The following is an 18,232-nucleotide window of genomic DNA, read 5'->3' as shown; positions in this document are numbered from 1 at the left end:
AAATCTTGATAGAAAGGTGTCAGAATACACAGAGCAGTTTGTTGAGTAGGGGGCGGCATAGCCACAGACCAGTCAGGGTGCCCATGCTGACCCCTGTCCACCGCTGAAAGCACCAACAGTGGACACGTCAGCATCAGAACTGGACCACGGAGCAATGGAAGATGGTGGCCTGGTCTGATGAATCACGTGGATGGCTGGGTGTGTGTGCGTTGCTTACCTGGGGAACACATGGCACAGGATGCACTATGGGAAGAAGGCAAGCCGGTGGAGGCAGTGATGCTTTGGGCAATGTTCTGCTGGGAAACCTTGGGTCCTGCCATCCATGTGGATGTTACTTTGACACGTACCACCTACCTAAGCATTGTTGCAGACCATGTACACCATTTCATGGAAACAGTATTCCCTGGTGGCTGTGGCTCTTTCAGCAGATAATGCACCCTGACACAAATCAAAAATGGTTCAGGAATGGTTTGAGGAGCACAACAACGAGTTTGAGGTGTTGACTTGGCCTCCAAATTCCCCAGATCTCAATCCAATCGAGCATCTGTGGGATGTGCTGAACAAACAAGTCCGATCCATGAACACCTCACAATTTACAGGACTTAAAGGATCTGCTGCTAACAACTTTGTGCAAGATACCGCAGCACACCTTCAGGGGTCTAGTGGAGTCTATGTCTCATGGGTCAGGGCTATTCGTTTTCTACATTTTTGAGTGAACTGTCCCTTTAAGCTCAGAATGATGGTCTTCTATAAGTAAATAATACATTTTACATTTGTGTAAAATTATCAGAGCAATTATAATCATCATTGCAAATATGTTTACATTCATGCATATTCATTAGGCAGATGTTTTTATCTAACTCGCAAATTAAAAACAATACAAGCAATAAAAGCTTAGAACATTACTCAAAGTATTTATAAATGCACGTACGAATATTCACATGTGCATACAGAAGAAACCTGTGAATGTTAAACGAATAGTTCATCCCAATAAAATATTTGGCCCCACTTTATATTAGGTGGCCTTAAGTACTATGTACTTATATCAAAAAATAAGTACAATGTACTTACTGAGTTCAAATTGTATTGGGATATGGGTAGGGTTAGGGACAGGTGTGGGGGTCTGGGTAAGTTTAAGGGTAGGGTTAGGTGTAAGGGAAGTGTCAACAGTGTAATTACAAATGTAACTACTGAAATTAATTACAGACGTAATTACATGCAGGTATTTTTTAAAATGTAAGTACAATGTTAAAACATGTATGTACGTGCATTGTATCAAATTATTAATTAAAATGTTAGTACATAGCAGTTAAGGCCACCTAATATAAAGTGGGTCCAAATATTTTTTTTATTTTTACCATAGAAGACGATAAAAGTGAATTGCTACAGACACACCTCATTCTCCATCCATGTGTCGTTGATATCGAAAACGTTTCTCTCATATAATAATAATAATAATTTGTTACATTTATATAGTGCTTTTCTGGGAACTGAAAGCGCTTTACATAAAGAAGGGGGGAATCTCCTCAACCACCACCAAATATATCATCATGACCTAAAACGACATGCTAGATTTCTTTCACACAAATCTCTCAAATCGGTCTCAACATATAGCCTACAAGTCATATAGACTAATTTCATGTTTCTTTTAGGATGCTTTCTGGTCCTTTTTGGAGCTTTCACAGGTTAGGTTAGGGACGACATTGTGAGTAAATGTTGTCATAATTTGCATTTTTGCATGAACTATCCCTTTAAAAGTGTTGATTAAAGTAATGCAATGTTATGCTTTTACTCGTTTGAATCCATAAAATCCACTCAGCAGAAGCACCCATCTCTACCTAATAACCTCTTACCCTTCCTCCTCTCCATCCTTTATCTCTCCTTCTCTCAGGCGACTGACCAAGTCCACCCTCCTCCTCATCCCTCTCTTCGGCACTCATTACATGGTCTTCAGCTTTCTCCCAGACTACTTCAACGTGAGCCTGCGGCTTTGCATCGAGCTGTGTCTGGGCTCCTTCCAGGTTATCCAGCTCACTATCAGCACAACACAGCTTAAACCCAAACCTCAGCAGGAGTGGGAATTATTGAACGTAGACATACTCAGGCTGGAATACACTACTTGATTTTTGCACAGATTTTCACCCCAATTTCAGTCTGGACGCGTCAACGATAGTTGCCAAAAGTCAGAGCCAGTCTTCAGATTTTTGGCAGTCAGAGTTGACAGATTTCACAGAAAGTATGATGAGCACAGGCTCTGTTTTTTTTTATTAAGCTTCAGACTGTTATGATTCTATCCGGTCTGATTATATCCAAAGTCCCTTTAAGACAAGTCATTTCACATGGCGGCCATCTTTGAAACGCATCTCTGGCATTCAAGTGCAGCTCCTATCTCTTTGATTGGGGAAACATCAAATTCTCCAAAACTGTTCGCCAAGCTTACGGTTAAATTTCATATTTGAACTGTTGCATAAAATTTTGTTTCTAAATGCTCGAATCATGACAAAAAAAAACTTCATTTGTCAGCCTGGACAAAGCTAATGCGCATGCACAATCCTAAACGCCTGTCTCAGAACACTGTCTGTTTCTATAGCAACCGTAGCTTCTAACTGCAGCTGCGATCGCCGATTGGCTCTTTCATTTAGAAGGCGGGGCTTAGTCACCATATTGGCCGTTGCACTTTCTCCCATTCATAAGTAATCGGAGTGCACGTCTTCCTATATATAAAGTCTTTGCTTATAGTCATTTGAATTTCTGTTGGAGGACCATCAAAATAAAGTGTTAGTGGATATTAAGCAGACCATCTACTAACATTCTATTACTAATGTGAGTTTAGTTGAAATGTTGCAAAATTACTTATAGTCAACAGAATGTCTAAAGGGGACCATCAAAATCAAGTGTTACCATTATATCAAACATGTTTGATATTTTGAGCTGATTTTAGAAACACATACTGCCAGATTTACTAAACAGGGCATAATAGCGTGAGAGCGCAATCCCATAAAAGCGCCGATGGGAGTGGAAAGTTCAGCATGTGATCTACTGACGACACCCAAATTAAAGAACACAGAAGCAGCCGGATCATTTCCATAATAACCAACACAATCTACCAAGAGCAGCGCAAATTAGTGTCTGGTTTAAGACAAGCTTTTTTGGGCAGTAATTAATGCCGCAAATACCAGTAAATTGACAAGTGCAAACCTCAGTAAATCACCTTACACGATAAGGTCAGCCACAAAAATAACTCTGTCCACACCTTTTCAGCGCAAATTTTTCACTGCGTTTCTTTAGTAAATCCAGACTGCAGTTTTTTATCGCCAAAAGGGGGTTTGTGCTGGCACAAGCTGTTAGTAAAGTGTATGATACCCACTTTTTTCTCTGTAACCATTTACAAGTCGGCAAGTGTGTTTTAAAATCTGTTCAGAAGTCATGTGGTGTATTCCAGTCTTTAGATATGCTCCCCTCGGTACAGTCGATGAGCTCTGATCAAAACAACCTCAGAGCAGACCTCATACTCACCATTGATCTGTTGAGACCGAAGATGGACATTTGGGTTTTAGAGACATTACTTAGTTAGCCGGAACACTAATTGAGTTTCCTGAAGGGCCGGTAACTAATTTTGCAGATTAATTCCATGCAGGTGTTTGAGAAACATAACAGGAAAGCTGTTAACTTCTTGTAAAAGTTTAAGTAAGTCAATATAATGTCCGTGATGTGCAGTTTTTAGTGCTAATTACTTTCTTTGAAGGCTAACATTGAAGTAAGACTGCTCTTTGTCTCGACTAGTCAGACATGTCAGCTCACCCGAATGTGAAAATGATTGAATTGTGCAGGCGGTTTTCAGAGCCTACGGCTTTATCAGTGACAGGTTTGGTATCTTAAGACATCTTTTTTAGGGTTCTCTACTATATATAGAGTATATACACCAATCAGGCATCACATTATGTATTAATAACACTGATTATCTCTTCATCTCCGCACCAGTTAATGGGTGGGATATACACTCACCTAAAGGATTATTAGGAACACCTGTTCAATTTCCCATTAATGCAATTATCTAATCTAGGGATGGGCATGATTAATCGACGATCGATAATTGATCGTTAAGAATTTCGTCGATCACGTTAATTTGTTATCGATTAATCTAATGCATTTTTTAAAATCTAATGCAGGTTGCGTAGTGTGAGTCTTGAAGCAATTAAATGAATGTAATCATTTGACTGTGTGGTTAAGTTCACTGCAAACATTGCGATGCCGTGTATAAGTACAACACGGCCACGACTCAAATGATGTACCACTTAAACAAAGTGCGTCCGTCCCTGGTTAATGTCGGTGGCGGTGCATCCTCTCAGTCTCAACCTAGCATCAAGTCGGCGTTAGCACGGACTCGGAGCCGTGATGTACAACGAGCAGAGAAAATTACCCAAGGGATCTGCAAGTTCATTGAGTTGGATATTCTGCCCTTAAGTATTTTTGAGGGCAATGGTTTGAGAACTGCAATGGAGAACTGATACATTTATTGGAACCAGCATATCACTGGCCATCACGACGTACCATCACCAGACTGATAGAAACTCACTACGAAGAACGAAAGCAGCAGCTGTTAAAAGAATTGAGCAAAGCTGAGAGAGTTGCTCTAACTACAGACTGCTGGAGCGCTTTAACAGCTGAGAGCTACATCACCATAACCTGCCACTACATCATTCGCCGCGTTTCCATTACAGATTTGCCCAAAACTTTTGCGATATTTTCTAAAGGTCGATAAAAAAATATTGCGAAACGACGGCGTATCCATTAACTGCTGTTATGCGACTAAAACAATTTTTTTCTTCTCGTTATAAGTCATTCCAAAAATTATGCTACGTATGTTGTTAGGTTTATGTATATCCCAGCCACCGCGCGCCATTATTTTTAATGGAAGGAGACGTGTGTGTTATCCAAGCATTGATGGCAAAGAAGGCATACTTGAGCGGCACATATGAGGTGTTATGATAAATGGTGGCATTTTATATTCTATTGTTTTTATGAGTTTAATAAAGAACTTTGTCTCGTCTTCTGTCCAAACATACCATCATCTGTAAAGAATTATCCACTTTGACGCATTGCCACATACAGAGACGAGCGAAAAATTTGAATCTTCATGGTGATAACTCAAAAAAAATTTTTTACCACTTCGTTATTTTGGCTTGGAATTTCGTTTGTTGGAAATATAAACTGAATTTAGAAATGCTTTTGAAATGAAAAACTTTGCGTTTAATAAATAAAATATATTTTTGAAATTAAGCGTTTGGAGTGGAGTGCAAAATAATCTGTTCCCAGAATCCACGGCCTTTGCCGTTATTGTGAGTGTACACAAATAAAAGTAGAGCATTTACTGTTTATTATAATTATGTCTTGCACTTATCTGTAGTATGGCTAGATATTATGGAGTATTGTGATTTGTATCCGCTGTCATAAAGGAAAAAATCCATCAGAAGGCGCCGACGACTTCGTTGGACAGAGGGTTAAAGAAAATTTAGCCTATTTAGTTTCATATAGTTAGGCTATGTTAAAATATTAAATTTTTTTAATTTCATATGTTGATTATGAAAAGTGAGCAGCATGAGTAAACGTTGAATTGTGTTTTCTAGAAAGTCTTTCTTTAAAATTCGTTTTGTGTAAATTGTATTTTAATTTTGATCAATGTTTAATACACTATTTGCCTGTATATTTAATAAATAAGAAGCAAACCAAGATCGTCCGGAATGGATTGACGTGCGTAACTGGGCTGTTTCCGCTGCCTTTGAGTTACATGTTGACAAAACCTGTCAGATCTAAGTATTATTATGTTTTTTGTTTAAGTTATTGTTTTACATGATTCTTTTTTATTATTATTTTGGAACAAATGAGGTCTCTGTTTAAGAACGCCGTCTCGCAGCTTCAGCTTCCGCTGCTTTAGAGCACCGCATATGCACGCGCATATATGTTCTGTTTGCCTAACTGAACGTAGTTTAACTGTCTGCCACAAGTTAATCTTGTAATAAAGGTCTCATCGAGGAAAAACACGCTGTATTTTTGTATTCATTGCATTTTTGAATTATAAAAGTAGAATAATAAATGTTATTATAAAAATATTAATGATTAATCGATAGTCGATCATTAATTCTCCAGACGATCGACCTAGAAAATGTAATCGAATGCCCATCCCTAATCTAATCAACCAATCACATGGCAGTTGCTTCAATGCATTTAGGGGTGTGGTCCTGGTCAAGACAATCTCCTGAACTCCAAACTGAATGTCAGAATGGGAAAGAAAGGTGATTTAAGCAATTTAGAGCGTGGCATGGTTGTTGGTGCCAGAAGAGCCGGTCTGAGTATTTCACAATCTGCTCAGTTACTGCGATTTTCACGCACAACCATTTCTAGGGTTTACAAAGAATGGTGTGAAAAGGGAAAAACATCCAGTATGCGGCAGTCCTATGGGCTAAAATGCTTTGTTGATGCTAGAAGTCGAGGGAAAATGGGCCGACTGATTCAAGCGGATAGAAGAGCAACTTTGACTGAAATAACCACTCGTTACAACCGAGGTATGCAGCAAAGCATTTGTGAAGCCACAACATGCACAACCTTGAGGCGGATGGGCTACAACAGCAGAAGACCCCACCGGGTACCACTCATCTCCACTACAAATAGGAAAAAGAGGCTACAATTTGCACAAGCTCACCAAAATTGGACTGTTGAAGACTGGAAAGTTGTTGCCTGGTCTGATGAGTCTCGATTTCTGTTGAGACATTCAGATGGTAGAGTCAGAATTTGGCATAAACAGAATGAGAACATGGATCCATCATGCCTTGTTACCACTGTGCAGGCTGGTGGTGGTGGTGTAATGGTGTGGGGGATGTTTTCTTGGCACACTTTAGGCCCCTTAGTGCCAATTGGGCATCGTTTAAATGCCACAGCCAGCATTGTTTCTGACCATGTCCATCCCTTTATGATCACCATGTACCCATCCTCTGATGGCTACTTCCAGCAGGGTAATGCACCATGTCACAAATCATTTCAAATTGGTTTCTTGAACATGACAATGAGTTCACTGGACTAAAATGGCCCCCACAGTCACCAGATCTCAACCCAATAGAGCCTGGATGTGCATCCCACAAATCTCCATCAACTGCAAGATGCTATCCTATCAATATGGGCCATAAAGAATGCTTTCAGCACCTTGTTGAATCAATGCCACGTAGAATTAAGGCAGTTCTGAAGGCGAAAGGGGGTCAAACACAGTATTAGTCTGGTGTTCCTAATAATCCTTTAGGTGAGTATATTAGGCAGCAAGTGAATATTTTGTTAATGTGTTAGAAGCAGGAAACCTGGGCAAGCGTAAGGATTTGAGCGAGTTTGACAAGGGCCAAATTGTGATGGCTAGATGACTGTGTCAGAGCATCTCCAAAACTGCAGCTCTTGTGGGGTGTTCCCGGGCTGCAGTGGTCAGTCTCTATCAAACATGCTCCAAGGAAGGAACAGTGGTGAACTGGTGACAGGGACAGGGTCAAGGCCAAGCCTCATTGATGCACGTGGGGAGTGAAGGCTGGCCTGTGTGGTCCGATCAAACAGACGAGCTACTGTAGCTCAAACTGCTTAAGAAGTTAATGCTGGTTCTGATAGAAAGGTGTCAGAATACACAGTGCATCACAGTTTGTTACGTATGGGGCCGCAGACCCTGCTGACCCCTGTCCACCGCCGAAAGCGCCAAGAGTGGGCACGTGAGCATCAGAAATGGACCAAGGAGCAATGGAAGAAGGTGGCCTGGTCTGATGATGAATCACGTTTTCTTATACATCACGTGGATGGCCGGATGCGCGTGTGTCGCTTACCTGGGGAACACATGGCACCAGGATGCACTTTGGGAAGAAGGCAAGCCGGTGGAGGCAGTGATGCTTTGGGCAATGTTCTGCTGGGAAACCTTGGGTCCTGCCATCCATGTGGATGTTACTTTGACACGTACCACCTACCTAAGCATTGTTGCAGACCACCTTTCATGGAAACAGTATTCCCTGGTGGCTGTGGCTCTTTCAGCAGATAATGTTTCTGCCACAAAGAAAAAATGGTTCAGGAATGGTTTGAGGAGCACAACAACGAGTTTGAGGCGTTGACTTGGCCTCCAAATTCCCCAGATCTCAATCCAATCGAGCATCTGTGGGATGTGCTGAACAAACAAGTCCGATCCATGGAGGTCCCACCTCGCAACTTACAGGACTTAAAGGATCTGATTGAATTAAACTGTTTGTGTTGCATGTTTTTGATTCACTAAAAAGAACCAGTTTTGAGGAGTCATTCGTCGGTGAATCGTTCTACACAGTTGTATGTTTTTGATTCACTGATAAGAGTCAGTTTTAGGAAGGACTTCCAGTGAGGTTTCAATTAACCTTTTTATGGAAAAGAGTATGTTCATTCTTCTGAATTAACCCTTTTGAGTTCTGAAGAACAATTAACAGCACGTAAATTCATGAACGATTTCTATCAGGTTTATATTCAGAGTCACACTTGTAAAACATGTCAGCTTTTGGATGTCATCATTAGTATGGAAATATCTGGATTAGCTGTCTCATGCACACATTGCAAGTCAATTCCTCTCTGCCGATGAATACTTTAGCACTGGACCGTCTTGCATTTCAATCTCATGGACACTCCTGGTGGATTAAGATTTGATCTGACTGGCTCAAAACACAGATACATCCATGATTATGCATAAGTATGGCCCTGCAGAAATGCTGTTAAAAGCATATATATTTTGTCTCAAAGCACTCAATCTAAGATGAAAGGGAGATGAAGAGAGATGGATTTATAATATTTGTAGATGTTTGATCTGAGGAACATTTTCTGCAATTTACAGACACTGACTTTCTCCTTTTCATTGATTTTTTCTTAAGGGCTTTATCGTGGCGGTTCTCTACTGCTTCCTGAACCAGGAGGTGAGTGATATTTGATCGACAGCCGTCACACACCATCAAAATACAAAATAAGCACCAAAATTCAAAATAATGGGCTGGATTCTATAAGTGCAATGCCCTTTTTAGTTTACAAACTGTCAAATGCATGCAAGTCAGGTTTGTGTTTGAATGGATATAATCAGCATTCTCAGAGGACTAAACAACATTTGCACTCAAAATCTGGCCCAATAAAATCCTCAACAAACATGTTTGCCAGTCTTTATTAATTTGATTAAGAAACAGATTGGGGAATTACAAGAGCACTGCTCAAAGGCCAATAAGCAATTAAGGATGAATAATAATAATTTCAGCCTGTGCTCACGATAAAGGGGAGCATCTTGCATTTAATGAAACTCGTTTCTAACAAAACCACCGTATGAACTAATCTTTTAGACACTGTTCGTTATGATATTTTAGTCTACATACAGTTTAGTGGTTATTGGTGTGATTATATATCATATATGTATTTGTCTGTCAGGTTCAGAATGAAATACGCTCACGATGGCTTCGATATCAAGAGGGGAGTTACGTTGTCGTCCCTGTTGGAGCCAAAGGAAGTCAGATGGACACTCGGTTCTAGAGTCACTAAAACTCATCAGTATCCGCGTTTCCATTACAGATTTGCGCAAAACTTTTGCGATATTGTCGATAAAAAACTATTGCGAAATGACGGCGTTTCCATTAACCGGTGTTATGCGACTAAAACTTTATTTTTTTTCTCTCGTGATAAGTCATTCCAAAAATTATAACACGTGTGTTGGTAGGTTTATGTATATCCCACCCACCGCACTAGCCATTATTTTTAATCGAAGGAGACATAGGCGTGTTATTCAAGCATTAATTAAAATTAAAATTGAAATAGTGAAATGTTTGAATTTGCATGGTAACTCAAAGTTGTTTTTTACTATTTCGTTATTTTGGCTTGGGAATTTAGTTTTTTGGAAATATTGACTGAATTTAGAAATGCTTTTGAAATTAAAAACTTTGCGTTTAATAAACAAAATACATTTTTGAAATGAAGACTGCGTTTGGAGTGGAGTGCATGCACGCTGTTTATTTTGTACACATCACTATACAACATTGTCATTTTAACGAGAAAAATATGTTGTTTTAACCAGAGCCGTTGAAAAAACAGAGTTACGACACTCCCATAGACTTCCATAGGAACTGAGGAATGCGGAAGTAAAGCGTGTCATGGAGTGTTGAACCCAATTCATTTCAGTGTATCTCAAGCACACTCACTGGCAAATTGATGAAATTACTGCATATATTGAGATTTTATGGCATTAGCCGACCTCTCAGGAATATTAATAGAAGTGGTATATTTTATGAAGCGCGTTATTGTTGATGTTTATTGTTATATAATAGATTGTTAGACTCTAACTGCATTTTGATAACGTGAGCAGCAATGCAACAGCTACTATATCCAGATGTTATCTGTCATATTTCAACAGTTTTTAGTCTCTGAGATCTTTCTGTCGAATACGTTTCTATGAAGTACTTGAGTAGCCTATGAATAATGAATATGAATAACGCCTGGATAAAAAGAGTTGAATTAAATTGGTTGCCCTGTTTTTTTTAAACACTATTTAAAACTTCTTTCTTGGGTTCAATTCTGTATATGCTAGAATGATTCATTTATATTCACCTGTTGTGTATGCTTATGTGAGAATCATAAAATAACATTCGGACGTTAACAACATTTAAATTATAAAATAAATGAACACTAACCAGTAGATGGCGGAAGAGGAACACTTATTGGCTCATTAGCCATTTTTTTCTCTTTTTTTTATGCATTTTTATAAATCATCAAATCACTATTATAACATTAAAATATCTATTTGTGTTACTTTATTTGTACTGAAGTGTTAAATATATAGGCTAATTGTAGGGAAAAACACAAAGTCTCATGAAAAACAAAAACTTCTGACTAAACTTCACAATAAATGTGTTTGTGTTTGTTATGATGAGAGGATTTGTAGATAATGGGAAGATTCGTGTAAAACGTAAACTTGCACCAAAATTCATTCAGCGTTTTGAGACTATATAAAACTTGTTTTAATCGATAAGGATTCTCATTCCTGGTAAATTAAACATATGACTGGTCATTATTTTCAACAGAAATGCCCGTGATAGGCTTCAACACTCAACGCTGTAAAATCATGCACTCACATGAACCCAAATAAAATAACCAGATCATTCAAAAAAAATATTAACATTATCTCTTCTTTATCCCTCCCCAGAATAAAATGCTACTGTAAAGCCTAGTCAAAGTCGATGCACATATTGTGTTAATATTTACCAGAAATTGCTGCAAATATAGTGAAACTGCTGTCCTATTCAAACAGATTGACAGCGCGCAGTTGTCTGGAACTATTGAGAGCTCCATAACCACGTGACCGTGTGACGGCGAGATCAAAGAGTGTCGCAACTCTCTTTTTCTATGGCTCTGGTTTTAATGACATAAGATTTCGTTATTATGAGAAAATAGCTGTCGTTTTTACGAGAAAAGATGTTGTTAAAACGACATATCATCTTGTTTTTACAAAAAAAAAAAATAATAATTATATGTAGGCCCTATGTGCTAGCAATGAGTCACCTGGTATGGTGACCTGTAAAAGCTGAAAAAATGTTTCCATTGCATTTTCACGGAAATTTCCTTTTTCGAATTGCCTGAAAAACCACCTCATGCCAGCATAAAAACTTTTTTTTACAATATTTGGGAGTTTTTGCGAAATTGACGCGTTTCCATTGGGCGTATTTTAAATTCGCAATTTCAATGTGCACAATTTGAAGGGTAATGGAAACGCGGCTAGTGTGTAACAAGGAGAATGAGTTACTGCTCCTTTAAGGCGGAACTCGCTGATGTTCATGTATGCGTGTAATATATTTCTGTTGCTCTTTGCCCTGTTTATTTCTGTTCAGTAACGCAGTTGTTAGTGGAGTGTTTTGCATACCGCCACTTGTGTGCGTAGGATCGACGACGCTGATAATAAACCCCTGTGAAATATCAAGATACCAGATGAGTTTTCCTTACACTTACAAACACTCAGGCAAGCTATCCAGCCTCTCTGTGTAAAGCGTTACAAGTGCCTCCATAAAACACCAACATCTGAATGAAACACTATTTTGTTGTTGGATGCAAACTGTTTGGATCCGTTTATATGACAATAAATGGCTTAAGGCCTTTGCACACTGAGTCCGAAATTCGCATGCGAAATTTTCGCACGTCAAAAAATAAATTCGACCTCACGTTATGTCAATTACGCTTGCACACTGTTGTGTTCTTCTGTGCATATTGGCCAGTAGGTGGCAATAGAGAGTTGTGATATGTGAGATTGAAAACAGAAAATAAGAGAGTCTGAGTTATTGCATCAGCTGCTGTCTGCGCTGTTCTATTTTGCTACTTCTATTGTTCATTAAAGAATTCCTTAATTAAGAATGCCTTTCATCCCTTCTTACTAAGGATATAACAAATTGGCGACGAGGTACTTTTCTTTTTTTTGGAGATGGCAGCTGTTTCTACTTTTTCCACGCCATTTTTGCCATGTCCTGGTGAACCAACTATTCCTTTCGACACGTGGCTACGGATGTTCCAGAATTATTTGCTTGTTGTTGGAGCTTCTGGAGATGCATGGCCAGTTGAGCGCAAACGAGCACTACTGCTACATTGTCTGGGGACTGAAGGACAAAGACTGTTCTATTCCTTGCCGAATCAAGGTAATACGATGGAAGATGCGATTGCTGCCTTGAAAGAGCATTTTACCCCTCGACGGAACATAGTAGCTGAGCGCCATGCTTTCAGGAAACGTGTTCAGGCACCAGGAGAAACTATAATTCAGTACGTAGCTGCTCTACGGGATTTAGCAGTTACTTGTGACTTTGCAGCTACTTTGGATGACATGTTGCGTGATCAGCTCGTGGAGAATGTGTCCAGTCATCGGATTCGTGAGAGACTGCTTTTGGAATCTGAATTGACTCTAGAAAAAGCCATTACTATAGCCACCCAAACAGAAGCTGCTGGTGAACAAGCCAAATTATTATCGAATACTCGTTCAGTTCCTGTGCAAGTGATACATGGAAAGCCTCCACCTGCAGCTGGACGTTTCCGTCGTAGACCACCTTTAAAGCCACCGTCTCCAATGCGTTCTTCAAAGCCTTCGTCAACTACTGCACCTGCTTCGTCCTCCCGTGAATGCTATCGTTGTGGATCTAAGAAACACCTCGCGAATGATCGTAGTTGTCCTGCTGCATCGGCACAGTGTAATAACTGTCAAAAAATGGGACATTATTCGCGGGTGTGTCGTTCAGAACAAGCTTGCTCAGTGCGTGAAATTGACTTGCCTGAAGTTCAGATCCTTTATATGCATGACTCACTAACTGACAAAATTCAATGCACTGCTCTCATTGCGACCGCAACTACGTCTGTGCCTATCGAGCTTACCGTGGATTCTGGGTCATCTGTTTCTATACTGCCTAAAATTGTGTATGATACACACTTCCAGAAAGATGCTCTGCTGCCTCCTTCATTGAAACTGGTGCTCCGATTCCTGTACTTGGCTGCTTACCTGCCACTGTATCTATGGATGACGTTACCTGCTCCACGTCATTCTTTGTGGTGGAATCTGGCACAGCTCTGCTTGGGATGGATCTTATTAATGGCTTACATCTTCGTTTTGAAGGCAATTCAATTTTGCCAGCGCAGTCATCAACACCTGTGCTGCGATTGTCTGCGTTGACGCCTTCAGCTGCATTGGGATGTGCAAAAGGCTTTGTGCACAGAGTAAAGACTTCTCCAGCTGTTGCTCCTGTGCGGCAGAAACTCCGCCGTTTACCGTTGTCTGTTAGAGCTGCAGTCAGTGAGGAAATTCATCGCCTTCTCGAGTCTGACATTATAGAGAGAGTGGACGCTTCGCCATGGGTCTCCCCGATAGTAGTAGTACAGAAAAAGTCGGGTGCCATTCGAATGTGCGTGGACCTGAGAGAACCCAACAAGGCTGTAATTACGGATAGCTACCCATTGCCACACATTGAGGAACTGCTGTCTTTGTTAAGGGGAGCAACTATATTTTCCACTATCGATTTGGAGAGTGCTTATTTTCAGTTGCCCTTACATGAGGAGAGCCGCGATCTGACCGCCTTCATTACTCACGAAGGACTTTTCAGATTTTGCAGCGTACCGTACGGACTTGCTTCAGCACCTTCTGCTTTTCAGAGAATGTTGGTAACAGTTTTGCAGGGACTTCCGAATGTTGCCAATTACCTTGATGATATCATTCTCTGGGGACGTACGCAAACTGAACATGATCACACGCTCAAAGCCGTTGTTCAGCGCTTACAGGATGCTGGACTGAAACTGAATCAATCGAAATGTCAGTTCAACAAAACCAGTCTGCGTTTCCTGGGCCATCTGGTGAATGCGCAAGGAATTCAACCTGATGAGGATCACCTTTCTGCCATTCTTCATGCACCCGCTCCAAAAGATGCACCTCAACTTCGCTCTTTCATCGGTCTCCTATCCTGGTACAATAAGTTTATTCCTAACTTTGCCACGGTAGTTGAACCTCTGCGTGCGTGCATCAGGCAGGGCTCAGATTTCGTCTGGTTGGAGGAAGCTCAGCAATGCTTTGATGCTGTAAAAAAGTTGCTCATTGACAGTCCTGCACTTTCATTGTTCGACCCCGATTTGCCTACGGTGGTATCTACAGATGCCTCTGACTATGGTCTGGGCGCTGTTCTTGCTCAAGTTCACGAGAATAAGACTGAGCGCGTCGTTGCTTTTGCATCCCAGACATTGTCGCCTGCTGAACGCGAGTACTCGACCATTGAAAAGGAAGCACTTGCGTGTGTCTGGGCAGTTGAAAAGTGGCGAACTTACTTGTGGGGTCGTAAATTCCTCCTGCGGACGGACCACCAGGCATTAACTGTGCTCCTCTCATCCAAAGGTACTGACCGTGCCGGAATGCGCATTGCGCGCTGGGCAGCACGGTTACTGTGCTTTAACTATGATGTGATTTACCGGCCTGGGGCTCAAAATTGCACTGCCGACTGTCTTTCTCGTCTGCCTTTGCCTGCTTCGGATGAAGACTGCATGGACGCTGAACCTGAGTTTGTGGCGTTTATGTCTCCTGCACTGTCACCTGCTGAGTTTGCTTCTGCCTCCGCGACGTGCTCGGAACTGAGTGCATTACGCACACAAATAGCTCGCGGTTGGCCTTCCTCTTCAACTTCTGTGGATAATATTCTACGTCCATACTTCAAACTACGTGACGAATTGAGTGTGCAGCACGATTATGTGTTCAGAGGATCACGTCTGGTTGTGCCTGTTGCGCTAAGGCACACGATGGTGAAGTTAGCTCATGAAGGCCACCAGAGAATTGTGCGCACAGAACAACGCCTTCGTGAACTGTACTGGTGGCCAGGCATAGATTGTCTGGTTAAAGAGCACATACAAACCTGTCAAATGTGTCTGTCCTCTGACAAAACTGCCAACACCTCTGCTGCTCCGCTGCAGCCAGTGCCTTTTCCGTCTGTACCGTGGGACAAGGTAGCTGTAGATGTGGTGGGTCCATTTGAAACCGCTGTGTGGGACTGTCGTTATGCGCTGACATTAGTTGATTATCACAGTAAGTGGCCTGAAGTCGCTTTCACCGCTTCCATCACAACTCAAAATGTTATCGCCTTCTTGTCATCTGTGTTTAGTAGATATGGCAACCCATGTTCTATCGTGTCTGATAATGGAACCCAATTCACGTCAGCGGAATTTGCTACATTCCTAAAAGAGAGAAACATTCAACACATACGTACTTCGGTCTACCATCCAGCCGCGAATGGAGCTGTGGAACGTTTTCATCGCGTGCTGAAAAGCTGCATTCAGTCTGCTGTTCTGGGAACAAAACCGTGGAAATCTACCGTCACGGAATTTCTCCAAGTGTATCGTGCCACACCGCATTCTGCCACAGGACTATCCCCGTTTGAGTTGCTTCATGGCAGAAGGATGCGAACGCGTCTTAATGTTCTTCCTCTTCTCACCACACGTCAGGATGCTCCTTCGCTTCTTCAGCGAGTTTCTTTGAAACAACAGAAAATGAAAGCTTACACTGACTCCAGACGTGTGGCTCGCACTCCGGATTTCAAAGTGGGAGATTGGGTGCGTGTGTGCATTCCAACTCACGTTCCGAAAGCGCATCCAAGATTTACCAACCCACGTCAAATTGTGCGTAAACTGGGTGCGTGTACTTACCTGTTATCAGACGGGAAGAACTGGCATGCTTCTCACCTGGCTCGTTCTGTTGCACCTGTTTCAGAGGCTACTGATATGGATGCTGTGGACTTGTCATTTCAGTTACCTCCTCCTCCGGCGCCTCAGGCTCCTGAAGCTTTTCAAAGGGGTTCTTCCCGTGTGAGATGTCCTCCTCGTTGGCTGGAAGACTGTGTTACTTAGTCGCTTGCATTGCGTGAATATAAAGGATGAGTAATTCATTAAGTCACCTTGTTGTTGATTTTAATATGAATACTACATTCTTGTGGTTGTCGTGAAACTTATTTTGTTCTTTAGTCTGATTGAGTCAAGTAATTATGTTACATAACCAAGTTAATGCTTTGGTAATTTTGTAACTTTGTTATTCTGTTTCCTTTTGTTCTTAAATATCTGGGTAGACAGTTTGCTTTAAGTGATGGGGGAATATGTTGTGTTCTTCTGTGCATATTGGCCAGTAGGTGGCAATAGAGGGTTGTGATATGTGAGATTGAAAACAGAAAATAAGAGAGTCTGAGTTATTGCATCAGCTGCTGTCTGCGCTGTTCTATTTTGCTACTTCTATTGTTCATTAAAGAATTCCTTAATTAAGAATGCCTTTCATCCCTTCTTACTAAGGATATAACACACACTGCCTCCGAAACTTTCGTCCGTAAAAAAAAATTCGGAACAGGTTCGATTTTCTGCGTTTTTCGCATCCGTTTTTCCATCTACAGCTGATGCCCAACCTAAAACTGCTGGCAATGCTGGTGAATGAATCGCCAGTGCTCAGATACCTGCAATTATATATACAAATATTATTGTATCAAAAATACTACAAATATTATTATATCACAGCTATAATTATAGCACACCAAGTCCCTGTAAACCGTGTGTGTGTGTGTGTGTATGTGTGTGTGTGTGCGCGCGCGTGCGGATCCATACCTTTAGGGTGTACTCACACTAGCCAGTTTGAACCGTGCCCGAGTGCGTTTGACCACCAAAGCGCGGTTCGTTTGACTAGTGTGAGTGATCCGAACCGTGCTCGGGCGCGGCTCGATTAGCCGGCCCTGGCCCGCTTGGAAGAGGTGGGCCAGAGCACGGTTCAGTTGGACTCGGGCGCGGTTCGCATGCAGTGTGAGCGCTAACCGTGCTGGAGCACGGAACAGCTGCGCGCTACTATCAACATTACAACAGCAAACACCAAACTCTTACTACTTGGATACACTTTTCAATTAATTCAATTATATTTTGGTTTATAATGGTTCTGGTTCTCACCTTATTGATGAACATGAATTGAAGTTTGCGGGTAAAGCTGCAAATTCCTCCGTCAAAGTCAGCTGCCTCCGTAATAATCTTCTGATATGTGCAGTGCAATCAAGTGAAAATCGCTGCGCGGCATAAATTATAAATGTATTAGGCAGTCTATTAGCGAAAGCGCTTTTCTTCCTGTCTTCTTCAAAACAAAAAGTTGCATCGTGAATGACTTAAGCGTGCTCCGGCCCGGTACGTTAAGTGCAATGTGAGTGCAGGCCAGCGGGGGAGTGGGGAGGGGGGACAATCGCGCTCGGGCACGGTACAAGGCAATCGTGCCTAGTGTGAGTACACCCAGACATAGGCTGCCAGTCTCTGTTCAGGATAAATTGATTCACGGAAATTGGTGGTCTTCTTTTTAATATGTGGCTCCAGTATCGCTAGCAAAGCATCAAACGGAGTCACTGATATTCTAAAGTAAACTTTGAATCGGTCTGGATAATCCCGCGGCTCCTTGATAAGAGGAACTCTCCTTCCTCTCTACGCAATCGCAGAAGTGGATGGACCCAATATTTCCTCTTTTTCATTTTTTAAGAGAGAGGACAAAAAAATCATCCTCACTACTTGAAGACGGCATTTTGTGCTGTTTTGCGTTTTTTCCGTATTGCATTCATTAATACGCATCGGACTCTGTGTGCAAGGTCTCTGTGCGTGACGAATTTTTCGGATCACGAATACGAAAAAACGCATGCGAAAATTTCGGACTCAGTGTGCA

The 18,232-nt window shown here is 41.4% G+C and overlaps 1 protein-coding gene across 1 annotated transcript in view; it reads left to right on the top strand.

Annotated features, from left to right (window-relative positions):
- Nucleotides 1-9,546, top strand: part of ghrhrl (growth hormone releasing hormone receptor, like) — a gene marked incomplete at both ends in the record, with an annotated part of 35,670 nt that extends 26,124 nt beyond the window's left edge. Inside the window, 3 exons of the mRNA XM_079802018.1 lie at nt 1,892-2,021; nt 8,907-8,948; nt 9,445-9,546. Of these exons, the coding sequence (XP_079658144.1) occupies nt 1,892-2,021; nt 8,907-8,948; nt 9,445-9,546 (274 nt within the window). The remainder of the gene's footprint in view (nt 1-1,891; nt 2,022-8,906; nt 8,949-9,444) is intronic.
- Between the last annotated feature and the right edge of the window lie 8,686 nt (nt 9,547-18,232).

The sequence above is a fragment of the Gobio gobio genome (assembly GCF_949357685.1).
Source record: "Gobio gobio genome assembly, chromosome: 21".
Lineage (NCBI taxonomy): Eukaryota > Metazoa > Chordata > Actinopteri > Cypriniformes > Gobionidae > Gobio > Gobio gobio.
The sequence above is the reverse complement of the archived record's forward strand: the minus strand, read 5'-3'. Positions and strand labels throughout refer to the sequence as shown.